The 25,234-nt window shown below is 37.7% G+C and overlaps 1 protein-coding gene across 1 annotated transcript; it reads right to left on the bottom strand.

The window, feature by feature from the left end:
- Positions 1-14,585: 14,585 nt before the first annotated feature.
- On the bottom strand, positions 14,586-21,198 carry LOC111174653 (prorelaxin). The gene is made up of 2 exons (XM_022573639.2): positions 20,366-21,198; positions 14,586-15,332 (listed from the first exon to the last, which is right to left on the bottom strand). Exons 1-2 carry the CDS (start codon positions 20,574-20,576, stop codon positions 14,992-14,994), a joined length of 552 nt encoding a protein of 183 aa, XP_022429347.1. The 5' UTR covers positions 20,577-21,198; the 3' UTR covers positions 14,586-14,991.
- Positions 21,199-25,234: the final 4,036 nt, after the last annotated feature.

The raw sequence follows: 25,234 nt of genomic DNA, 5'->3' as shown, positions 1-25,234 counted from the left end.
CTGTTTTCCTCTTTCTTTATATGCATTGTGATTTTTGGTTGGAAATGAGACAGTTGGAAATACAGTCACCTCTACCACTTTTTGCAGATTGTCTCCATACTGGTGCAGTCCTTCACCAATGAGTTAGACTTGCTCTGAGCCTAGAGATCAGCCAAAGATGAAAGGTTGTTCTTTTCAGGTCTCTTCTAAGCCTGTGTCTTGCTTTGGTCTTCCTCTGCTTTTCTTAATTCCTTTGTATACACAGCTGCTTTGAAATTTACTAATTTCCTAAACAGTCTTGTCCCACTCTTGTCGGGGCCTGAGTTTGTCTGTTGTGTGTCTGTGCTCATAATCTCTTGCCCCACTTGTCTGTGGGTCTGTAGTGTCATTGCACCTTTCTTGAGCAGTGCCTTCTATTTTCCCACCTGAGATCTGAGTTTGGTTAAACAAATGTCAGTCCTTCAGATAGCTGTCAGACATACATGATAATTTATAAATAATGTCTGCTCTTCACTCTGGTTCAAGAGAGGGAAAGGGTTACTGGACTGCCTCCTTTTCCAGACCAACACTAGCACTCCATGTAAGGGTGGGGTAAGGGCAATTAAAATATCACAAATCTTCCCTACTGTTCTGAAGGTGGCTTTATCTTTTGGGGCTTTTGTTAAGTTAATCTAATCCAATTTTTTTCACGGTTTTCCAGAATTATTCTGAAGTTCTACCAATTTCCACACGGGGGAACAAGATCTTGTAGCTTCCAACTCTGCCATTTTGCTCTGTTTTCTATTATTCAAGGACATTTTGTAAAATATCCTTAATCTTCCTTAGCTGAAATAATGCAGTGCAAAAATAGAAAAATACTTTACAAACATACTGAAGTCCTTAAATTGAAAACAACTTGATAGCTATAACTTATTTCATGTTTTTACACATTTTATGTTTTTTCATGTATATTTCATGTATTTTTTTTCACATCTTTATCTGAAGACACATCTTGTTTCTTCTGCAACCCGGAAAGATAATGCTCATTATTTTCTTTTCAATGTAGCATACATTTTTTCAGATACTTTTATTTTTTCTTTGAAATTTTTTCAACTCTGGCAAGAGAAACTAGTATCAACTCATCTGTGTAAGAAATAATTGAGCAAAGCAGCAAAGAATTATTTGTTCAGACTATCATTTGTGGTGTATCTAGTACATAATAGGCACTGTCATAGGAGATTCAAAGAATATGAATATAAGATTTTCAGCTCAGGGGGCTCATAAACTGTTTAGACATATTTCCTGAGGCCTGACTGCCTTGATGAATAAGAGTTAAATGGATCATAAAGCATCCTAAGCAGACCATAGGTTGGAATTGAGAAGAGGAAAAGAACACATATAATGAGTGCTTAAGTGGTTTGTGGTTACTCTACAAGGGTGGTATTATGGAGTCCTCACCACTGACCACTGATATGTTCATTTTTCCTACTTTACAAAGACAGGAATCAAGAGAGATGAAGGAACTTTCCAGTGTAACTTTGACTTGTACATGTGCAATATATATGCTTACCTTCTAGTTAAGGGTCACTGAGAAATTCAGGATTCATGGCCCTTTGGGGTACAGCTACAGTGCTTTGCATGTACTTAAATACTAATATGTATAAAACAGATAACTAATGAGAACCTGCTGTATAGCACAGGGAACTCCACTTCGTTGTACAGTAGAAACTAACACAACCTTGTAAAACAACTATACCCCAATTAAAATAAATAAATAAAAGATTTGAAGTAAAAAAAAGAAACCAAAAAACTACTTAAAGAGAAAGTATAAATGTGCCAATGAATATAGCTGGTGAGTTCTGGATCTGGGATTTCTGCATGTCTATTGGATTCCAACACCCCTTTTTTGTTGCCATTGTATCCCTTGAATCCAGCTCCAGTTGGAGTTAACCATTAACAGTGAAGGTAAGTAGATGCAGATTAATGTCTTTGAATGGGTAATTGGTGGTATCAGAGCAGCAAGCATGAGCAAAACTTTAGTTAGGTTGGCTGACCCAATCTCCTTTTTAGCCTCTTCTCCCTTGATTATTTCAACTCTTGAGGCTGTTGGTGATAGAAGTGATTTCCCAATGTCTCTTGCAGTGTTAATGGACTTAATTGTGTTCACCCTGTCCCCAGATTCATTTGTTGTAGCCCCAGCCCCCAATACCTTAGGATGTGATTGTTTTGGGAGATGGGGCTTATCAGGAGGTAATTAAGTTTAAATGAGGTCATAAAGGTGGGTTCTTAATCCAGTATGACTGATGTCCTTACAAGAAGAGAAAGGGTCACAGAGATGTGTGCAAACAGAGAAAAAGCCATGGATATAGCAAGGAGGCAGCTTTCAGGAAGTCAAAGAGAGAGGTCCCAGGAGAAATTAAGCCTGCCAGCACCTAGATATACTTCCAGCTTCAGAACTGTGAGAAAATAAATTACTGTTGTTCAAGCCACTCAGACTGTGCTGCTTTAATATGGCAGCCCTAGCAAACTAACAGATTTTGGTACTGAGAAGTGAGTTGCTGCTGTAACAAAAACCTAAAAATGTGCAAGTGGCCTTAAAACTGGGTCATGGTTAGAGGCTGGATGAGTTTTGAAAGTACGCTAAAACAAGCCTAGATTGCCTTGAAGAGATTGTTGGTAGGAATATGAATGGTAATGGTGTTTCTGTGTGAGATCTCAGACAGAAATGAGGAATGTGTTACTGAAACTATAGGGAAGGTGATCCCTTGTTATAAAGTGGCAAAGAACTTGTCTGATTGTGTTTTAGTGTTGTGTAGAAAGTAGAAGTTAAAAGTGATTAATGTAGATAATTAGCTGAGGAGATTTCTAAGTAAATTATTCAAGGTACAACCTGTTTTCTCCTTACTGCTTAAAGTAAAATGCTAGGGGAGAGAGATAAAGTGAAGGAATTGTTAAGTAAAAGGGACCCAGAATTTGAAGATTTGGAAAACTCTCAGCCTATCCATATTGAAAAAAATGGAAAGTGTATTCTGGAGAGGACACCAAGAATGTCTCCATAAAGAGATTACCCGTGGATCTAGGCACCCATCTCAGCAGAAACCAGGAATAAAGATGGGTCTATAGTAGCAGAAATACATGCAGCTTGGACAAAAAGGACAAACACAAAACAAAATGAAGGAAGACTCTCAGACTTCTAGGAGTCTACAAAATGGAACAATAGAGCTACTCAGCTGTGAATATACATTATTCTTCAGGAAAATGGAAGAATGATCCCATGGGTGATTCAGGGATTGGCAGGGCCGACCCCCTGCACCACAGGTCCAGGGACAAGACTGTCTCTTCTCTGGTTTCAAAAGACCAGGCTGCTACTTCCCATTGCCTCGGGGGCAAGGCTGATGTTCACAGTTGTGGGGCAGTCCACTGCCCAAAGTAGAGCCCCAGTGGGCCTGAAACAGCATTGAGCCAAAGAGGATTATACTCTAGCATTAAAATCTAATGGAATTTACCTTGACATGTTATAGACTTGCTTGGGACCTATCACCTTTCTTTTTCTTTCTTTTTTCTTTTCTTTTCTCCCCTCCCTCCCTCCCTCCCTCCCTCCCAACCTCCCAACCTCCCAACATCCCAACCTCCCTCCCTCCCTCCCTCCTTTCCTTCCTTCCTTCCTTCCTTCCCTCCTTCCTTCCTCCATTCCTTTTGGAATGAGCATGTCTATTCTATGCCTGTCCCATTGTTTTCCACCATTATATTTTGGAGGCATACGAATTATGCGGTTTCACAGGTTGTCAGCTGGGGAGGAATTTTGCCTCAGGCTGAATCATACCTCAAGTCTCACCCATACATGATTTAGAAGATATTTAGATGAAACTTTGGAACTAGAATTGAGGCTGGAATGGGTTAAGAATTGGGGGCTGTTGTGATGGGAGTGAATGTATTTTGCATGTGAGGAGGACATGAATTTTGGGGGTCTAGGGGGTGGAATTTTACAGATTGAATTGTGTTCCCTCAAAATTCATATGTGGAAGACCTAAGACCTAAACCCTAGAACTTTAGAATATGACTGTATTTGGAGATAGAGCTTTTCAAGAAGTAATTAGGGTTAAATGTCATATAGGTGAGGCCCTAATTTAAAAGACTGGTTTCCTTATAACAAGAAGAGACACATAGAATGTGAGCACACAGAGCAAACAACATGTGAGGACGCGGGAAGAAAGCAGCTGTCTGCAAGCCAAGGAGAAAGGCCTCAGGAGAAACTAATTCTGCACGCACCTTAATCTTGTACTTCCAGCATCTAAAACTATGGGAAAATACGGTTCTATTATTTTAACGATCCAGTCTGTGGTATTGTGTTATGGCAGCCGTAGCAAACTGATATATGCAGGTAGCAGTGTTTGTGTGACACAGTTCTGCCCAATACAACATAAGTACATATATGGAAGTTTCTGGCAAAGCCTTTGCTTTTCTGATCTAGGCACTAAGCCTTCTTGTGTCTTCATCTTTCCCTGCTTATAATGCACACTGATACTTTAAAATGCAGCGGTCATTTTGGAACCATGAGGTGGGAGCATATGGAGGAATGCCTATATGGTAAGCATAGCTGATAGGAAAAGTGAGAGGAACCTGCTGGCATCACTGAATTGCTGGACCAGGGTTGGATGTTTACTACTTAGGCTTATTTAAGTCACTGTGGTATGGTATTCTATTATTTACAGAGAACACAATCCTAACCAATACAAATATATAAGTGGTGTCAATTTTTTATGTGAAATAAATTAAGCATACATTCATCAGTTTCTCATGAGAGTTTTAGGCAAACTTTAATAGCACTTGAAATAGATATTTAAAGCGTGAATCTCTTGTTCTTTTATATTTCACAACCAATATCTTTCCAACTACTTTATATCTTCCATGGATTCCTACCCTTTTGCCTGAGTGTCCACAGCAAACAATTCACAATGAATCCCTATGAGTCTTAGGGCTTTGAGGAATTTTTTAAATTAATTTTTAAATTTTGAGATAATACAAATTCACACATGTGAATGAATGTAAGAAATCATGCAGAGAGATCCCTTTTCTCCAGTGGTAACATCTTGTAAAATTATAGTACAATATCACAACTAGGATGCTGACATTGTTATAGTCAAGATATAGAACCATTCTAATACCACAAAGTTCCTTATAGTCATACCAACTTCCCTCCCAAACAACTCCTCCTGGCCTTAACCTTTGGTGAAATGGTTCTCCCTTTGCATAACTTTGTCATTTCAAGAATGTTTATAAAGAAGTCATACAGTATGTAACCTTTAGGACTGGCGTTTTTCACTCACTCTAGTTCTGTGGATTTTCACCTAGGTTATTATATTCATCAATACTTGGTTGCTTTTACTTGCTGACTATTATTCCATAATATGTACCATGGTACCAACAATCTAACTTTATACCTTAATAAACTAGAAAAAGAACGAACAACTCAAAGCTAGCAAAAGGAGGAAAATAATATTAGCAGAGATAAATAAAATAAGGAATAGAAAAACAATAAGAAAAAATTTTAAGGTAGATCTTTGTAAAGATCAACAAAACTGACAAAATGCTGCTACTAGCTATATTGACAATGATAAAGAGAAGACAGATTACTAAAATCAAAAATGACATTGGAGACATTACTACTGATTTTACAGAAATGAATTACAATAGTGTACCATGAACGATTGTATGTTATCAAATTGCATAACTTACAGGAAATGGACAAATTTCTAGAAAAACAAAACCTCCCATAATGTATCATGAAGACATAGAAGATCTGAATAGACTTATAAACTAGTAAAGAGATTGCATCAGTAATCAAAAACCTCCTAACAAAGAGAAGCCCTAGACCAGTTAATTTCATTGGTGACTTCTACCTGACATTTAGGGAAGAATTATCAATAACCTTTCTCAAACTCTTCCAAAAAATTGAGGAAGAAGGCACTCTTCCTAACTCATTCTATGAGGTCAACATTACCCTGATACCAAAACCACACAAAGACACTACAAGAAAAACTACAGACCAAAGCCACTTGTGAATATGGAGGCAAAAATGCTCAACAAAATATTAACAAACAAAATTGAGCAGCATATTCTAAGGGCCATATACCAGGACCAAGTGGGATTTATTCTTGGAATGCTAGAATGGTTCAACATCTGAAAATCAATGTAGTATACCACATAAACAGAAATGACAGAAGAAAATCCACATGATCATCTCAATTGATGCAAAAAAGCTTTGACAATATTCAACACCTTTTCATGAGAAAATACTCAACAAACAAGAAATAAAAGGAATACTTCAACATAATAAAGGCTATGTATGAAAAACCCACAGCTAATATCATGCTCAATGGTGAAACACTGAAAGCTTTTCCTCTAAGATGAGGAGCAAGACAACAATGCCCATTTTTGCAACTTCTTTTCAACATAGTATTGGTAGTTTTACCCAGAACAATTCAGCAAGAAAAAGAAATAAAAGGCATCCAAATTGGAAAGGAGAAGTAAATTTTTCTCTATTTCTAGATGATATGATGTAGAAAACCCTAAAGATCACACACACACACACACACACACACACACACATACACACAAACTGCAGGACTAATAAATGAATTCAGTGAAATTGCAGTATAAAAAATCAACGCGAAAAAATCAATTAAATTTCTATACACCAACAGTGAACAATCTGAAAGGGATATTTTAAAAACTAGTCAATTTAAAATAGCATCAAAAAGAATAATATTTAGGAATAAACTTAATAAAGGATGTCAACGATTTGTACACTGAAAACTACAAAATATTGCTGAAAGAAACTAAAGAAGGCATAACTATGTGGAAAGACACCTGATGTTCACAGGTTGAAAGACTTAATATTGTTGAGATGTCAGTACTACCCAAAGCAATATGCAGATTCAGTGCAATCCCTATCAAAATCCCAATGATTTTTTTGCAGAAATAGAAAAACACATCCTGAAATTCATATGAGATCACAAGGGACTCTGAATAGCCAAAACAATCTTGAAAAAAAGAATAGAATTGGAGGTCTGATACTTCCTGATTTCAAAACTTACTACAAAGATACAGTAATCAAAGCATTGTTGTAGTGGCATTAGAAAGGACATATAGATCAAAGGAATAGAATACAGAGCCTAGAAATAAACCCTTACACATATGTTCAAATTATTTCTGACAAGGTGCCAGACTATTCAATGGGGAAATGACTTTTTTTCAATAAATAATGCAGGAAATCTGGATATCCACATGAACATGGATGAAGTTTAACCCTTACCTTATATCATATAAAAAATTAACTCAAATGGATCAAAGACCTAAATGTAATAGCTAAAACTATAAATCTCTCAGAAGACAACACAGGGGAAAAACTTCATGACAAATGATTTGGGAATGCTTTCTTGGATGTGACGCCAAAAGCATAGGAAACAAAGAAAAAATAGATAAATTTAACTAAAACTTAAAATCTTTTATGCATCAAAAGTCTATCAACAGGGAGAACTGTCAACCCTCTGAAACCTGGTGCAGATGCTACTAGACTATCTGTGTGTTTTGAAGTTTCTGCCAAATCCAAATTGGAAAGAACACTTTTCATACAAATAATGCACAACATTGAAAGTTAGGCAACTGGTAAGTTAGAGCTGCTTTCCTGGGGAGGAGGTTTGACTTCATTAAAAATGGTGGTTGTCGGGCTTCCCTGGTGGCGCAGTGGTTGAGAGTCAGCCTGCCGATGCAGGGGACACAGGTTCGTGCCGCGGTCCGGGAAGATCCCACATGCCGCCGCTGGGCCTGCGTGTCCGGAGCCTGTGCTCGGCAACGGGAGAGGCCACACCAGTGAGAGGCCTGCGTACCACAAAAAAAAAAAAAAAAAAAAAAAAATGGTGGTTGTCATAAAGAGAACATAGGCAAAATATTCTCTGACATAAATCGTACCAATGTTTTCTTAGGTCAATCTCCCAAGGCAATAGAAATAAAAGCAAAAAGTTTAAATCGGACCTTGTCAAACTTACAAGCTTCTGTACAGCAAAGGAAACCATAAACAAAATGAAAAGCCACCTGCAGACTGGGAGAAAATCTTTGCAAGTGATAAGACCTACAAGGGCTTAATTTCCAAAATATACAAACAACTCATACAACTCAACAAGAAAAAAACAAACAGCCCAATAGAAAAATGGGCAGAGGATCTAAAGAGACATTTCTCCAAAGAGGACATATAGACGGCCAACAAGTACATGAAAAGATGCTCAACATCCCTAATTATTAGAGAAATATAAATCAAAACTACAATGAGGTACCACCTCACACCAGTCAGAATGGCCATCATTAAAAAGTCTGCAAATATACAGCAGAAACTAACACAACATTGTAAAGCAATTTTACTCCAATAAAAAAAAAATAAACATTAACAAAAGGTCTGCAAATAAAAATGGTCATTATTATGGGTTGAACTGTGTGTCCCCACACCCCCCTTTCATATGTTGAAGTTCTAACCTGTAATGTGACTGTATTTGGAGATAAGGCACTTAATGGAGATAGTTAAGGTTCAAGGAAATTGTAAGGGTGGAGGTGTGATCCTTGTAAGAAGACGAAGAGACACCAAAGATCTCCCTCTCTCCATGCACTTGCAGAGAAGAGGCCATGTGAAAACATGTGTGAAGGTGGCATCTACAAGCCAGGAAGAGAGGGCTCACCAGAAACCAACCCTGATAGCAACTTGATCTTGGACTTCTAGCCTCCAGAATTATAAGAAAATAAATTTTGTTGTTTAAGCCAAAAAAAAAATGACTATCAATAGAGTGAAAGGCAACTCATGGAATGGAAGAAAATATTTTCAAATTACATATCGAAAAAGGTATTAACATCTAGAATATATAAAGAACTCCTACAACTCAACAACATAAAAACAAATAAACCAATTAAAATAGGTGAAGGACTTGAATAGACATTTCTCCAAAGAAGATGGCCAATAAGCACATGAAACGATGCTCAACATCACTAGCCGTTAGGGAAATGCAAATCAGCACAATGAGATTTCACTTCACATCCATTAGGATGGCTATTAACAAAACAAAAATAAGTGTTGGCAAGCATGTGGAGAAATTGGAACTCGTGGGCACTGCTAGTGGGAATGTAAGATGGTACAGCATCTGTGGTAGACAGTATGATGGTTCCTCAAAAAGTTAAGAATAGAATGATCATAGGCTCCAGCAATTTTATTCCGAGGTATGTACTGAAAAGAACTCAAAGCAGGAACTTAAATATTTATACACCCGTGTTCATAGCATTATTCTCGAAAGCCAAAAGGTGGAAACAACCCAAATGTCCATCAATGGATGAATGGATAAAGAAAATGTGGTACATACATACAATGAAACATTATTCCACCATAAAAAGGAATGAATTTCTGATACGTGCTATAAGATGGATGAACCTTAAAACATTATGCTAAGTGAAATAAGCCACACACAAAAGGACAAATATTGTATGATCCTACTTATATGAGGATCTAGAGAAGCAGTTTCATAGAGACAGAAAGTAGAATAGTGGTTACCAGAGGCTTGCAGGGGTGGAATGTGGAGTTTCTATTTTGTGGGTACTGAGGTTCTGTGTGAGATAATAAAAAAGCTCCAGACATGAATAGTGATAATTGCACAACAGTGTGAATGTACTTAATACCTGTACACTTAAAAATGGTTGAAATGGGGGACTCCCCTGGTGGTTCAGTGGTTAAGATTCCATGCTCCCAATGCAGGGGGCCCAGGTTCAATCTCTGGTCAGGGAACTAGATCCCGCATGCCGCAACTAAAAGATCCCACATGCCGCAACTAAGTCCCAGCGCAGCCAAAAAAAAAACACCTCCCACAGAGGTGGATGCTATTTTTAAAAAATTGTTAAAGTGGTAAATTTTATGGTATGTGTATTTTATCACAATAAAAAGAAATGCAAAGCTATAAACCTCCTAGAAGATACCATTGGAGAAAATCTGAATGATGTTGGGTTTGTCAATGACTTTTTAGATATAATACCAGAAGCATGATTTATGAAAATATAAATTGGTAAGTTGGACTTAATTAAAATTAGAACCTTCTCTATGAAACACACTCTTGAGAGAATGAAACAATAATCCATAGACTGGACAAAATATTTGTAAAACACATATCTAATAAATGACTGGTATCCAAAATATACAGAGAACTCTTAAAACTCGACAATAAGAGAACAAACATCCCAATATAAAAATGGACAAAAGATCTAAACAGACACCTCACCAAATAAGATATACAGATAGCTAATAAGATGGATTTGAAAAGATGCTCAACATCATACATCATTAGGCAATTGCAAATTAAAACAACAATGAGATACCACTACCTATTTGTTTGGCCTAAATCCAGAACACTGACAGCACCAAATGCTGGTGAGTTGTGGAGTAAAAGGAACTCTCATTCATTGCCGGTGGAAAAGCGAAATGGTTCAGGCACTTTGGAAAACAGTTTAGCAGTTTTATCAAAACTAAACATATTCGGGCTTCCCTCGTGGCGCAGTGGTTATGAGTCTGCCTGCTGATGCAGGGGACGCGGGCTCGTGCCCCGGCCTGGTCCGGGAGGATCCCACATGCCGCGGAGCGGCTGGGCCCTTGAGCCATGGCCGCTGAGCCTGCGCGTCCGGAGCCTGTGCTCCGCAACGGGAGAGGCCACAACAGTGAGAGGCCCGCGTACCAAAAAAAAAAAAAACTAAACATATTCTTACCATATGACCTAGCAATTATGTTCCTTGATATTTACCCAAATGAGTTGAAAACTTATGTCCTGCACAAAAAAACCTGCACACGAAAGTTTGTAGCAGATTTATTTATAACTGCCAAAACTTGGATGCAACCAAGATGTTCTTTAATAGGTGAATGGATAAACAAGCTGTGGTATATCCATATAATGGAGTGTTATTCAGTGCTATCAAGAAATGAACTATCAAGCCTTGAAAAGACATGGAGGAATGTTAAACTCATATTACTAAGTGAAAGAAGACAATCTGAAAAGGCTATATACTGAGTGATAACTATATGAGTTTCTGGAAAGGCAAAACTGTGGAGACTAAAAAGATTGGTGGTTGCCAGGGTCTGGGGGGAAGGAGGGAGTACAGGGGATTTTTAGGGCAATGAAACTGTTCTGTATGATACTATAAGGATGGATACATGTCATTAAACACTTGTCAAAATCTGTAGAATGTACAACACCAAGTTTGAACCACAATGTAAACTATGGGCTTTGGCTGATAATGATATGTGTCAGTGTGGTTCCTCAATCCTAACAGATATACCACATGAAACAAATGTACAAATGTTGGGGGGAAGCTGGGGAGATGAACCCTCTGTACTTATCACTCAAATTTTCTGTGAACTTAAAAACTGATCTAAAAACAAATAATTTTTTTAAAAAACACAGAATGTACAACAAAGAATGAACCCTAATATAAACCACAGATCTTAGTTAGTAATAATATATCAATATTGGTTCATCAGTTGATGCAATTTTACCACACTAATACAAGATGTTAATATTGGGGAAACTATTTGTGGATGAGAGGGCAAATTGGAACTCTATACTTTTCACTATATTTTTCTGTAAACTAAAACTGCTTTAAAAAATAATGTCTATTAAAGAGAGCCCTCATACACTGTTGGTGGGAATGTAAATTGGTACAGCCACTGTGGAAAACAGTGTGGAAGGTTCTCAAAAAATTAGAAATAGAACTACCATATTACCCAGCAATTCCACTCCTGGGTATATATCTGAAGACAACAAAAACACTAATTCAAAAAGATACATGCACTCCAATGTTCATAGCAGCGTTATTTAAAATTGGAAGCAACCTAAGTGTCCATTAACAGATGAGTAGATAAAGAAGATGTTGTATACATACACACACACACACACACACATACTACAGGAATACTGCTCAGCCATAAAAAAGAATGAAATTTTGCCATTTGCAGCAACACGGATGGACTTGGAGGGTATTATGCTGTGAAAAGTCAGAGAAAGACAAATACTGTATGATATTACTCCTATGTAGAATCTAAAAAATACAGCAAACCAGTGAATGTAACAAAAAAGAAGCAGACTCACAGATATAGAGAAGAAACTGGTTACCAGAGGGGAGAGGGAAGTGGAGAGGTGCAATGTAGGGGTAGGGGAGTAAGAGGTACAAACTATTATGCATTAAGATAAGCTATATAGAAATATTGTACAACACAGGGAATATAATCAATATTTTATAATAACTATAAGTGGAGCATAACCTTTAAAAATTATGAATCACTGTACTGTACACCTGTAACATAATGTACAGCAACTATAGTTCAATTAAAAAATAATGTCTGTTAACTCAGAAATTAAAATGTTTTCAGTCCAAACAAAAGAAAGACAGCTTTTTAAAGAGAAATATTAAATGTGCCCATGCATGTAGCTGATAAGTGTTAGAGCATTCCTACCTATGTCTACTGGATTCCAAAGACTTCTTTCTTTTTCTCATACCATTTGGATCCAACTCCAGTTGGAGTTCATCTTAATGGTGAAAGTTAATAAATAAAGATTAATGTATTTGAAACAGACATTGTAGGTACAAGAACAGCAAGTATGAGCAAAGCTGTAGGTTGACTGATCCAATCTCCTTTCTAGACCCTTCTCCCTTGCCTACCTCAACTCTCTAGTCTCTAAGTGGTAGAAATGATTTCCCAATGTCTCTTGCTGGTAGTAGTATCCATGTGACACAGTTCTGGCTAATGTGAAATAAGCACACATGTGGAGGTTTCTGGCAAAGCGTTTGCTTTTCTGATCCAGGCACTAAGCCTTCTTATGTCCTAAAATGTACACAGATCTAGATGTGCAGCAGCCATCTTGGGCTCATGAGGAGAAAGAAGTGTATAAGGAGGAAGGCCTATGTGTTAAGCAGAACTGACTGGAAAGGTGGTAGGAGCCTGCTGGCATCATTCAGTGTTGGATGTTCACTCCACAGTCTTCTTTGAAGCCACTGTTGTAGGGCTTTCTCTTATTTACAGGGAACACAATCCTCACTGATACATATATATAAACAGTGGGTTTTTTTGGCTGCATTGGGTCTTCGCTGCTACGCACGGGCTTCTCATTGTGGTGGCTTCTCTTGTTGCGGAGCACGGGCTGTAGGCACGTGGGCTTCAGTAATTGCAGTACGTGGGCTCAGTAGTTGTGGCTTGCGGGCCTGGACGCAGGCTCAGTAATTGTGGCGCATGGGCTTAGTTGCTCCGCAGCATGTGGGATCTTCCCAGACCAAGGGCTCGAACCCATGTCCCCTGCGTTGGCAGGTGGATTCTTAACCACTGTGCCACCAGGGAAGCCCCCTGAGTAAATTTTTTATATGAGAAATAAATTAAGCATACAATCATCAGTTTCTCATGAGAGTTTTAGGAGGACTTTAGCAGCCCCAAAATTAGATATCTTAAAGATGTTAACTGATTATCGTAGTATTTATAGTAGATGGTTAACCACAGACGGTCTTTGTAGCACTTAAAAAGTGATATCATCAGAGGTAGTGAATACAGATTCTTGGGCTAGGAGCCCTGTTTTCAGGGCTTTTGTGGAGAAGCAGATGAGGGACATGGGCCAGAGCAGGGTCTGGGGAGATGCCTCTTGGGTCTGGGGATGCCTCTTTGTCCTTTCTGGGCTGTAAGCTTCCTGGTCACTGCCCTTGTTCTCCTGTGTTGGGTTTTCCATTTCAGACAGCACTCTTCCAGGCTTTGTCCAAGGTGGCTTATGGCCTCTGAGGTTCCACAGCCTTTTATGAAGTTTTACAAGGTGGCCTTAGTTGGAGGCCTGATTATGATTAATCATGTATGGGAATTTGAAATATGGGAGTTGCTGTTTTAATCCTTTTAAATTCTATTTACAGACATATGATGGAGATTAAATTGCTATTTAAGTGTACTTTTTTCTATAAATGCTGCCTAAAAATTTAAGTGTATGTAAGTCAAAGGAACTGGCTAAACACTAAGATGATAACTCTGTTAATTTACTATACTAATAAGTTTTCATATCATTTCACAGTTATTTTGTTACAGAAATGGTTTGTAACTTCTAAAATAGCAAACAAAGTATGTTCCCTTGCTAATGCAGTTTTTCTATAATATATGACACTAAATTGTTTATTCTCTTTTATATGTATTATATATTCATTTTTCTCCTTAAAAAATTATAATTTACTTTTTAGTGTTTTAGACAGTAGAATTAAGGTAAGAACCCTAGTTTGAAAAATACTTGAGTTTATATGGCCTCAACTAAATTAAATTGATTTAGGGTCCAATCTGATTTTTTTGCAATTAATAGTTCAGTAAGACACAAAAAATATTTTAAAATCTACTAGAAAAGTTCAAATCTTGTGACTGCATATTCAAACTAAGAGTTAATGTCAATAAAAAAGTTTTGGTCCATTTTATGTACCTGGTGTTAGGTATTGTGTAAGTTATTTTTAAATTTTTATTTATTTTTTTGCTATTAAAATAATTCATTTGATATTAAGTTGTGAAAGAACATTTGGGCATTATGTTTGGAGGGAAAATGGTGACAGATTATAATTTATCAGATACAAATTTCAAAAATAGACTTGTCCATTCTCACTTATGCAAGACATAGCATTTTACTAAGCTATCTAGTTCTAAAATTTTCTTTGAGTTATTGTCTGTGGCTAAAGTGATAAAGATTTTATTGTCATTTTAAGTTAGTAGCATTAAAAAAGCAATAACATAATTATATCATTAATAAATACCAAAAATATCTTCTCACATAAAAAGTATTATTATCAGAAACTACAATAATGCAAGGGACATTTTCTTACACATCAACTGAAAAACCTAAACACTAAAAATAATTTCTCATATTCTAGTAATCAGTGGGGCGACAGAGGCATTGGTGAATGTGTCAGTGAGGATACGTGTGAACATTAGATGAAATACACAGCTTCATCTCAGCATAATCTAGCAATATCTTTTCTGATACAACCTAGTTGACAACATTTCTCACTCAGTGTCATACGGAACAGTCTCTTTTTTCGGGAATGTTTATCTAAGCCTAAGTTTTTTAGTTCTGAAAGACTTTTGTCTTCTGCTTCATTTTGTCTATTAAGAATAATTTTCTTAAATTCTTCAAAGTTAAAATTTGAATCCTTTAATGCAGATTGTTGTAGCTCTCTCAGTGATGGCTGCCTCTCAGATAGTGTTGCCTTCAGCTCCTGTGGCAAATTAGGAACGAATTCCAACAGCATCTTTAAGGTTTCTGCATCTTTGGTGATGGAGGGTGGCATGATTTCTAATTTAAAAAAGAGGGGGAAGAGAAAAAATATTCATGTTAAAGTACATCAGGAAAACTATAAAATTTTGCATAGACACAAAGGAAAGCATTGCCTCAATAGAATTCAACAATAAAACAGAATCAGCAAGTGTCCTGATATCTAAAAAGGTTAGTTTATTATAGTTGGGCAGGTTAAACAACATTACCAAAGTTCTGCTTTACTCCACTCGTACCCTTGTCATCTCTCCTCATGTCCCTTTAATGCTTTCACCATAGCACTTTTTTATCTCTGACACTTCTGAAGTCATCTTGATCCTCAAAAACACTCAGTTTGACCACAGATGAATTTTTATTACCTGAGTAATTTATTTCCATGACGAAGCAACTTCTGAGTTATGATAGTAATCCCTGAAAAGTATATTAATTATTTTAAACTATCAACTGTTCCATGGTGGCAAGTTACTGCTTCAGGATAAAGTTAAAAAGCAGAATTTTCAACTGCTCTGATCTAGCAGGCAGGAGATACCAGTCTCTGATGCTCCTCATACATGTATTAATAATTTTTCTTCCCTAGAGTATTTACTGCAAATCAGTAATGTTTTACTTTATGGAGAAATGGGTTAAAAGAACACTAACCAACAAATCACTGATTATAAGAGATTTTTAATCTGTTGTGGTGTGTGTCTACTGACTACTGTGTATGGTTTTTGTTCCAATGTTGTAGATCATAAACTATGCAAGTTCTGTGTGTTCCCTAGGAAGGGAGCCTGGTCGTAAGTAGCATTGGGTATACATGAAGGTTGAGACTTGGGCTGGCAACTTTCAGGGACCAGCTGACATCTTCCTTCTTTACACCCATTCAGTTCAGTTGAACATCCATTGATAGTTTCCATGTCTCTGGCTCTGCCAGATTAGAGATATAAATAAAAAGAAAACATCTTTCCTGCCCTCAAAAAACTTGCAGGTAAATTCTATCCTAACCTTACCTATCCCCATTACACAATTTTGAGAGTTACAGCACCAAAAAAAAAGTTGAAACACAGATGAAGTTTAAATTATAGTGTAAACCTGGATCACTACTTGTTGTTTTTCATGGACAGCAAAACTGTCCATTTCAGCTTATAATAAGACATTCCTCCTGAAATAGTGGAAACAATGAGGTCAAGAGATATAAATCTAAGCATGGAAAGTGGATTCCTGGGCAACCACTGATGCTTACAGATCAGAGAAAACCATGCCCCCTCACCCAGGCAGGAATGGTCTCAGCTTGTTCACTTCCTATGAGTTCTGTAGCAAGGATCTCAGCCAACAACAAACTTCAACAATTGGAGTTTTCAGTGGAAAGAAAACAATATTCTAACATTTTATTTTCCCTCCCAATGTTTTCTCTCATTCAAGTTCCAAACTGGCAATGACAGATGAGAATTTATACCATTTTTTGGTAGTCAGAAATGTTCACATTTTCCCTCAGTAAGACATCCTAAGTTCAATTCAATCTCTTCATAAAAACTCTCCTTGCTCTAACTTAAACCTTCTCTAATTGGAGCTTTATTGAATACAAAGAAAAGCTGATTGTAACTTTCCATATACTTAAAGCCAGTTAATGAATCAGGCAAAACATTTGTAGTTTCTATTACATTTATTCATAGGTTGTTGTTTTTGGCACTTTTTTTTTCAATTTAAAAACTTGTTATTTTGAAATACTTTTAAAGTTACAGAAAATTCACAAAAATGTGACAGAGTTCCCATATATCTTTTTTTTTTTTTTGGTAAGAACATTTAACATGAGATCTACCCTTTTAACAGAATTTTAAGTGCCCAATACACCATGATTATCTATAGGTACAGTGTTATAAATCAGATTTCTAGAACCAATTCATCTTGCATAATTGAAATTTTATACATGATAATTAGCAGCTCCCCATTTTTCCCTCCTCCCAATCCTGGTAACCACCAATTTATTCTTTGCTTCTATGAGTCTGACTATTTTAGATACTTATAATAGTGGAATCAAGCGGTATTTGTCCTTCTGAGACAGGCATTTTTCACTTAGCATAATGTCCTCCAGGTTCATCCATGTTGTTGCATATTTTAGGATTTCCTTTTTTAAGGCCAAATAATACTCCATTGTATGTATATACCACCTTTTCTTTATTCATTCATCTGTGGATGGACATTTAAGTTGTTTCCACATCTTGGCTATTTTGAATATTGCTGCAGTGATTATGGGAGTGGTAATGTCTCTTCAAGATACTGATTTCAGTTCTTTTGAATAAATACCAGAAGTGGGATTGCTGATCATATGGTAGTTCTTTTTTTCTTTTTTTTTTTTTGAGGAACCTCCACACTCTTTTCCATAGTGAATGCACAAATTTGCTTTCCCACCAACAGTATACTATACATGGGCTTCAATTTCTCCACATTCTTAACCACACTTTTCCTTTGTTTTTTGATAATATCCATCCTGACAGGTGTGAAGTGATAGCTCATTGTGGTTTTGATTTCAGTTTCCCTGATGATAAGTGATATACAGCATTGCTTCTTATACCTGTTGGCCATTTGTATGTCTTCTTTAGAGAAATGTCTATTCAAGTCTTTAGCCCATTTTAAAACCAGGTTATTAGTTTTTTTGCTATTGAGTTGTAGGAATTCTTTATATATTTTGGAAATTAACCCCTTATCAGGTACATGGCTTGCAAATATTTTCTCCTATTTCATAAGTTGCCCCTTCGTTATTGAGTATGTCCTTTGCTGTGCAGAAGTTTTGTCTATTGATGTAGCCTCACTTGTCTAATTTTGCTTTTGTTGCCTGCATTGTACTCTTTATTAAAATTATTTTTTAAATTTATTTTGAAACATTTTGCAATTCACAACAACTTTAGGTTCTGGAGTCTAAAAGATAATATCCTAATCAACCTGAATTCATACAAATGCCTCCTAATCAGTATATTTTGGACTAAACTCTTACTAACATAGACTTCTTCTAATTAAAAATATCTATCTTGTTTTTAAAACGGTACAGTGAGTATTATTTCTGCACGCATTGTGGGAAAATAATTTAATAATGTACAAACAGATAGAAACTATCAAACAATAGAGGTTTTAAACCTCATTAATCACAGATTATTGACATGTACTTTCAAAGTGATTCTTAATTAGTAATTTAAACACTTCCCTTGATCCTCACTTGCAGGCAATAGTTTGTTAGATTATTTCCAGTTAAATTATGTACTGAGCAGTGACAAAGACAGTTCTTTAAAAATATTTTAAAATCACTATCCTTTTCTGCAGAAATAGAAATTTGGCCAAATATCTAGATAGGTATAAATGTAGTCAGAAAACCATTTTTAAGCAACAATCTGGAGACAACCTAAATGTCTACTAAGAATGGTTAAATATATATGGTAGATTTATGATGTGGAATACCAGAAAGAAATTTTAAATTATCTTTTTGGAGTCTAACAATGTGAGAAGATGCTCACAATATAATGTTAAATGAAAATGCAGGAGATACACATACCTATTGCCAAATATTAATATTGCTTTCCATTTCCTCATTTAATATAGATATTTTCATTTTCTCATTAAATTCACAGATTTTTTTCAGTCTTTAATATCTAATGGTGCTTTTCATTATTGTATTTATGTATATTTTTCAGTCTTTAATATGAGCATATTATTTATTCAGAAAAAGTGAAACAATGAAGCAAATGCAATCTGGTCTTGCCTACTTTGAATCAGTGAATTCCTAAACTCTGTGGTACTCTTCTATTAATATTATACAAGAAGTATGTAAAAACTTGCATTAAATAAATCAGTCTCTGACCAACAATGTGGAAAAGTTAGGTAAAAAACTTTATAATCATATTTTAAGTCCCATAAAAGGACAGTAAATGTACTTAGTGTGCACAATGATTTTACATGAGGGTCACTTATATAGAGGATATGCATATAGCCTATAAATATAGTTGTGATTTATCATAAATTGCATGTGTTATGAAATATAAAACAATTATTCATAATTGAGCTTGCCCTCTCTGATTTTAACATGACCCATTACAGTGATTAGACTAGGCTATACCTCAGTGAAAGTTTCCATTGTTACTTAAACTTAGCTTCCAATTTATCTTTATAAATGCTTTATAACTTAACAGTGTTTTTTAAAAAAAAATTCCAGATTTAATTCTGAGATCTTGCTTTTTTAAAGAAAATCCATTGCAGCTTCTAAATGCTTGAAGCATCAATCACGTTTTCTGCTTTGTTTGGCTGAAGGGCAAACTTCCCTTGACTCTTGTTCCCCTTCAGTTTCTCTTGTAGACCATCAGGCCCTTTTCTTTCTCTTTAATCCCTTCTCTCACACATGAATTTCAAGACTCAGTTCAAAGAAGTGGGAGGCTAGGTCCTCCCCTTTGGTGAAGTTAACAAATAAAAATAAAAGAGTAAGTTTTCGATGGCATGCGCCACAGCCGAGCTTGCTTTTTTTTTTTTTTAAACAAAGGGTCGTTAAATTTAAGACCCCCTTTTATGTTTACACTTCAGGACCCTATCATAGGTCTCTGCCCTATGCCCTTTGGTGCGCAAATACGCGTGATAACCAGCTCACACCTCACTGTTTGCCCCCTGTCATCTCAAGTTAAGATGCCCTGTCCAGTTGCCCCATCCATCAGCAAGCCTTCAGTCCTGCCCTCGGACTGATCCTCTGGCCCGAGTACGGATCCTCCGGGCTGAGTACGCCCCGCCTACTGTGGGTCTTTGAGCACTTACCTCCCTCTGTAGCTTCCTCCTTCTCCCTCCCTACCCCTCCACCCGGACTGCCAGGAGGTGAAGGCACCAAGTGCCTCTCAGGTAAGGCCACTTGCTGCTTTCTCTCCCTGTGGTGAAATCCCGGGTGAAATCCTGACTAGAAAGCAAGTTACGAGGCAAAATCCCAAACTTTTAGGCACCGGCAGCTTCAGAGTCATGCGGACAGCCCTTCCCATTGCTCGGCAGCCGGACAGCAACCAATGGGAAGTGCAGAGCGGCTGGTCGGGGCGGGGGTTGGGTGCTCTCACCTGCGGGCGGTCCGGATCCCAGCCAAGGCTCCTCCAGGCTCAGAGCCGTTCTCCCCCAGGAGACCGAGCCACAGATCTCGACCCAGAGGCGGACTAATTCTCGGCCGCATGCCTTAATAAGGTCGTTCGGCCTCTGGCCTGAAATCTCTCTGGGAAGTTGACTCAGTAGCAGCCAGACCCCTAGCAGGTGGGACAAGAACTGGCGCGGCATCCTGGACCTGATCTCGTCTGCTCTGAGCGTTTTAGCCTTTCTCCAGATACTGCACCTGCTGTAGCCTGCCGGCCTCCGTCAGTGTGCCAATCCTGGCCTTTAGGTTGCTTTCCCTGCCTGGCTCCGCCAAGCTTTTATAGCCCTCTGGCTACCACTTAGACCTTGAGTCAAGGGTCCAAGCTCCACCCCTTTCCCCACCCACCTGTTTGAAATACCCCCTTCCCCCACCAGCTCTGGTTTACCCTTATCAACTTTTCTCCATTTGCCCATCCTTCTGTTCGTGGCCCTTTTACAGTTGTTTGGGGGTTTTTTCCTCTCTTTTTTCTTTCCCTCAAACCATTTTGTATACTTGGGTAGGGTTAGTCAATATTTGAAGTCTTTATTATAAAGCTAGGCATGGCCACTGTGCTAAATTGTATCAAGAATAAAATTGAAATCACCCATATTCTCACAGCCCAGCGTGAGCCTTCAAATCTAAATAAGATTATAGTTAGATTAATTAATATTGTGTCTGGTATATCAGTAAATAAAAATATAATGAATGAATGGATATATCATTGACAAGAGAGGGAGAACTGATGACTTTTTATCTAAATCCTGGTGAAAACATTAAAATCCTCAATGCATCGCTTTAGGCTTGTACAGTATCCTAAGTTTACAATGCACTTTCTCCACTGACTTTCCTTGGACTCTTCTGGGACATAGCTTGATTGTAACCAGTTACTTGAGTATTTTAATTTGAGATTGTATTCTGTGTCTCGAGAGAGACCAAAAAAGAAAAGAAAAAAAGCAATGGAATCCCACAGTTCCAGAAAGAATATTTTGGAATATAATGCAGATTACAGCACAAAAATTATATGATTATTTTATTTTTGCTGTACTCTATGTTTGCTGTATTTGGTGAGGTAATTTTTAACACCTTCTAATTTAACTTTTAAAGAATTCAATATAATTTGAGCTGATATGTTCATTAAGGTTTTCTAGATGGACAGTAAACTTGTAAGTTCAAATAGGTTCATTTTTCAATAATTTATTTGCTTGTTTTCATAATGTACTCAGATTACCTCAGCTCCACCAGGTAAATCAGAGACCTGGAAGAAGTTAGGGTAGCTCTGAATTTGAGTAAAAAGTCAACAATCACTTAGTTACAAATATAGCTATGGAATAGAATAGTTCTAATTTGTAGATTGCTGCTAATTTTACCAGGGTGCACTCAGCACTGGTCATATGCTATGCATTGCATAATTGCTAGAAAAATCTGACCAAAGCTGTGGGATGATCACGATAGTGCTTTTAGATGGGTTTCTGCTAAGATAAGCAATTTGGGACAGGCTTCTCAAAACTGAGGTTTGACGGTATTTTTGTGGGTTCACAGTTATTGCAAAAAATAATCCATTTACAGGGCTGTCCTCCAAAGTAACTGCTCATTTAAAATATAAATTTCCAGGGGAATGTAATTTTTTACCTTACTTAGGTAATCTTATAGAGTCCTCACAACTGTCCAGTGAAGTGGCCATTTTCTTATTTTACAGAGAGAGGAAGCAAGCTGAGGGTAGTCAAGTTAACTTGTGCAACGTTGTCTAGCACATGTGCCAGATGTGGGCTTGCCCTACTGTTAAGGGTAACAGGCAAATTCAGGATTCATAGCCTTTATAGACACAACTAAACGGTATTTCATATTCTTAAACGCCACAACAAAACCCAAAGAAACCTCTTTAAAGAGAAAAACCAAATATGTGCCTTGCACACACCTGGAAAGTGCTGGAGCTGGGATTCCTATCCATGTCTACTGGAGTCCAAAGCCCCCTTTCTTTGATTCCACTGTATCCCTTGGATCTAGCTCCAGTTAGGATTAATCTGCATGGTGAAAGTTAATGGATAAACAATAATGTCTTTAAAACAGCTGTTGGAGGTACAAAGCAGTAAGCAAACCTATAGTATAGTAACAGTAAGTGAAATTGCCTCAATCTCCTTTTTAGACCCTTCACCCTTAACTACCTCAAGTCTCTCTACCAAGCTCAAGCTGTAAGTGGTAGAAATGATTTTCTAATGTCTCCTGCAGGTAACAGTGTCCATGTGACATAGTTCTGGCCAGTAGGACATAAGCACACGGGTGGACGTTTCTGGCAAAGCCTTTGCTTTTCTGATCCAGGCACTAAGTCTTCTTCTGTCCCCTTCTTTTCCTATCTGAAACACGTACACTGAGCAGCTGTCTTGGAACCAAGAGGTGGGGAAAATAGGAGGTAGCAACAGGAAAAGTGTGAGGAGCCTACTGGCATCATTCAGATGCTAAACAGTCTGTTTACCCCACAGACTTCTTTGAAGCTACTCTTTTAGCATTTTCTGTTATTTACATTTCTAAGTGATACATATATATAAGTGGAGGAAATATTTTATACAAGAAATAAATTAAGTTTACATTCATCGTTTCTCCTGAGAGTTTTAGGTATGCTTTAGTAGCGATTGAATTAGATTATTTTAAAGATTGCAGTAATTATTTAAGGGCTTATGCTAGATGGTTTACCACAGATTATTTTTGTACCACTTAAAAACCCGTCATATAATAAGAAGCAGTGAATGCAGGTTCTGGGACCAGGAACACTGCCTCCAGGGATTTTGTGGAGGAGGGGATGAGGGACATAGGTCGGGGCAGGGTTTGGGGAGCGGGTTTTTGTCTCTGGGGCTGCATCTTTGTTCTGCCCAGGGTATAAGTTTCCTGGGCACTGCCACTGTTCTTCTGGGTTAGAATCTCCATTTCCAATAAACTTTGTCCTGGGTGGCAGACACCCTCTGAGGTTCTATAGTCCTTTATTGAATTCCCTTGCTCATGGCCTTCTATCTGCATTACCTTCCAGCCTCCACTATATCCAGTTGGTGTTGGCCAGTGGTTCTCAGAGAAACTCACTTTTTAAAAGATATGAGACTCTGCTCTTTTATATTTCACCACTAATATCTTTCTACAAGCTTTATGTCTTATAATAAATTTTCATTGTTTTCTCTGATCTGTCAATAGCAGATAACCCCACTCAATCCCCATGATAATCAGGACTGTATTGGATCTATTTTTGCTTGTATATTTCTTCTGTCATTTAACTGGGATTTGGGGAAGGAGGAGAGGTAAACCTTTGTAATTTTTCGAGCATCCTGGTCAGAAGTCATTGCTGACTCTATATCTCATAGAGATAAGATGTTTTGTGCTTTCACTTCAGGTTATCATGCTGCTTTATCAAGAAGACTGAAACAAAAAGTAAAGGGAAATTGAGGTCTTCAAAAAGTCCTGGTCATCAAACCTTTGGAAATCTCTTGGTTAAGAGATTAGAAAAGGTAAATAACTTCATTTTTTTCTTTCTTCTTATTTCTACACAAATAATAATACATGTGCTAAGGGAATGTTCAGAAAGAATCATGCCACCTGATGGAAACTCCATGTGAATAGGGATCTTAGTTCTGTTCACTGATGATACATGCTTGTCATGTGGTAGGCACTCAATAACAGGTCTGCAAATATGCTAGTTTTTTAAATCAACATAAATGTTAATATACTGAGTGTAAAACTAAGGCCTAATATTATATGTTGCCTTAATATCTGGTGAAACTAGGAGGGACTTAAATGGCTTAACCACAAGTTCCCCTCCCTATTCTGCTCCCACAGATGGAGTCCACTAGTCCCTCCTCAGGAAGAGGACCAGGCACAATTCCTGCTTACCTCTGAGTAATGGGCTTCATTTCCCTGCTAGCCAATGGAATTATTCAAAGCCAATTACATTTTCTCACAGTAACCAGGGTTACCTCTCTCTCTTGATACTACAAGGCCTGCCTCCCACAGCCCCTGGTTGTTCATTCTGTTCTGAATACAGCTCCCATGTCGCCTTGTGTGGCATGCAGTGTCTTCCTACCCTCGGCTGTGAGTATATGACTAATAAACTGCTGCCCATCTCATCTCTCCAGTGTCAGGTGTTGAATGTTGTATGTGGCCATCCTATAACTCTGGGGTGGAATTCCCTCCTTACCAACTGGATAAAAAGGAGGCAATTAAAACAATGGCATCATGAACAAGATGGCCAGTCATCACCAAGGACACTTGCTCAGCTTTAATGAACTTCTCTTGGCTAACTAATTGGTTCCATGTTATGGCAAAGGCCACCTGAGACAGAACTACCAGTTGCTGTAGTCCTATGCTTTGGGTATACTTTTTGTCTTTGTCGGTATTGCCAACTCTTCCTACCCTAAAATACTCTCATTCCCAAGACAAGAATTGTCATTAATTTACTATACCACAGCTTGATATGTTGTTGGGTTTGGCCCGTTTTTAGCAGGTGGTCTCCGAGGCTCCTACCTGTTAAGGTGGGGACAGCTAACCTTAACTGATTGGCTCTTGAGTTCCAATTTTCAAGCTAGACCAGCTAGAATGATCTGGTCACTGCACCTAGCCTGGTGATCATAACTGGCAGCTTGGGGGCAGCCATATGGATATTGTTTGTGATTTTGCTCCTCTGAGACAGGCTCAGGGATGGACCTCTGTGAGGTTTGTGAAAAGGAAGGACACCACCATCCCCGGGAGAACTAAGCATGGCACCCCAGTTGCTTAAGAAGAATTGTTGCTCAGGCAAAGGTAGTGCCTGTCTCCTGTGCTGCTGCTTCCCTTGCTTCTGTCATAT

The sequence above is a fragment of the Delphinapterus leucas genome, chromosome 6 (assembly GCF_059928025.1).
Source record: "Delphinapterus leucas isolate spDelLeu-1000000601 "Yukka" chromosome 6, BTC_Dleu_Yukka2, whole genome shotgun sequence".
NCBI lineage: Eukaryota > Metazoa > Chordata > Mammalia > Artiodactyla > Monodontidae > Delphinapterus > Delphinapterus leucas.
The sequence above is the reverse complement of the archived record's forward strand: the minus strand, read 5'-3'. Positions and strand labels throughout refer to the sequence as shown.

Excerpts from the sequence above, each read along its gene's own strand:
- LOC111174653 (XM_022573639.2), bottom strand. The coding sequence starts at position 20,576 with ATGCCGCGCCAGTTCTTGTCCCACCTGCTAGGGGTCTGGCTGCTACTG. Across the intron at positions 15,333-20,365 it reads GGGATCCGGACCGCCCGCAG|AAATCATGCCACCCTCCATC; the intron begins GTGAGAGCACCC and ends TTTTTAAATTAG.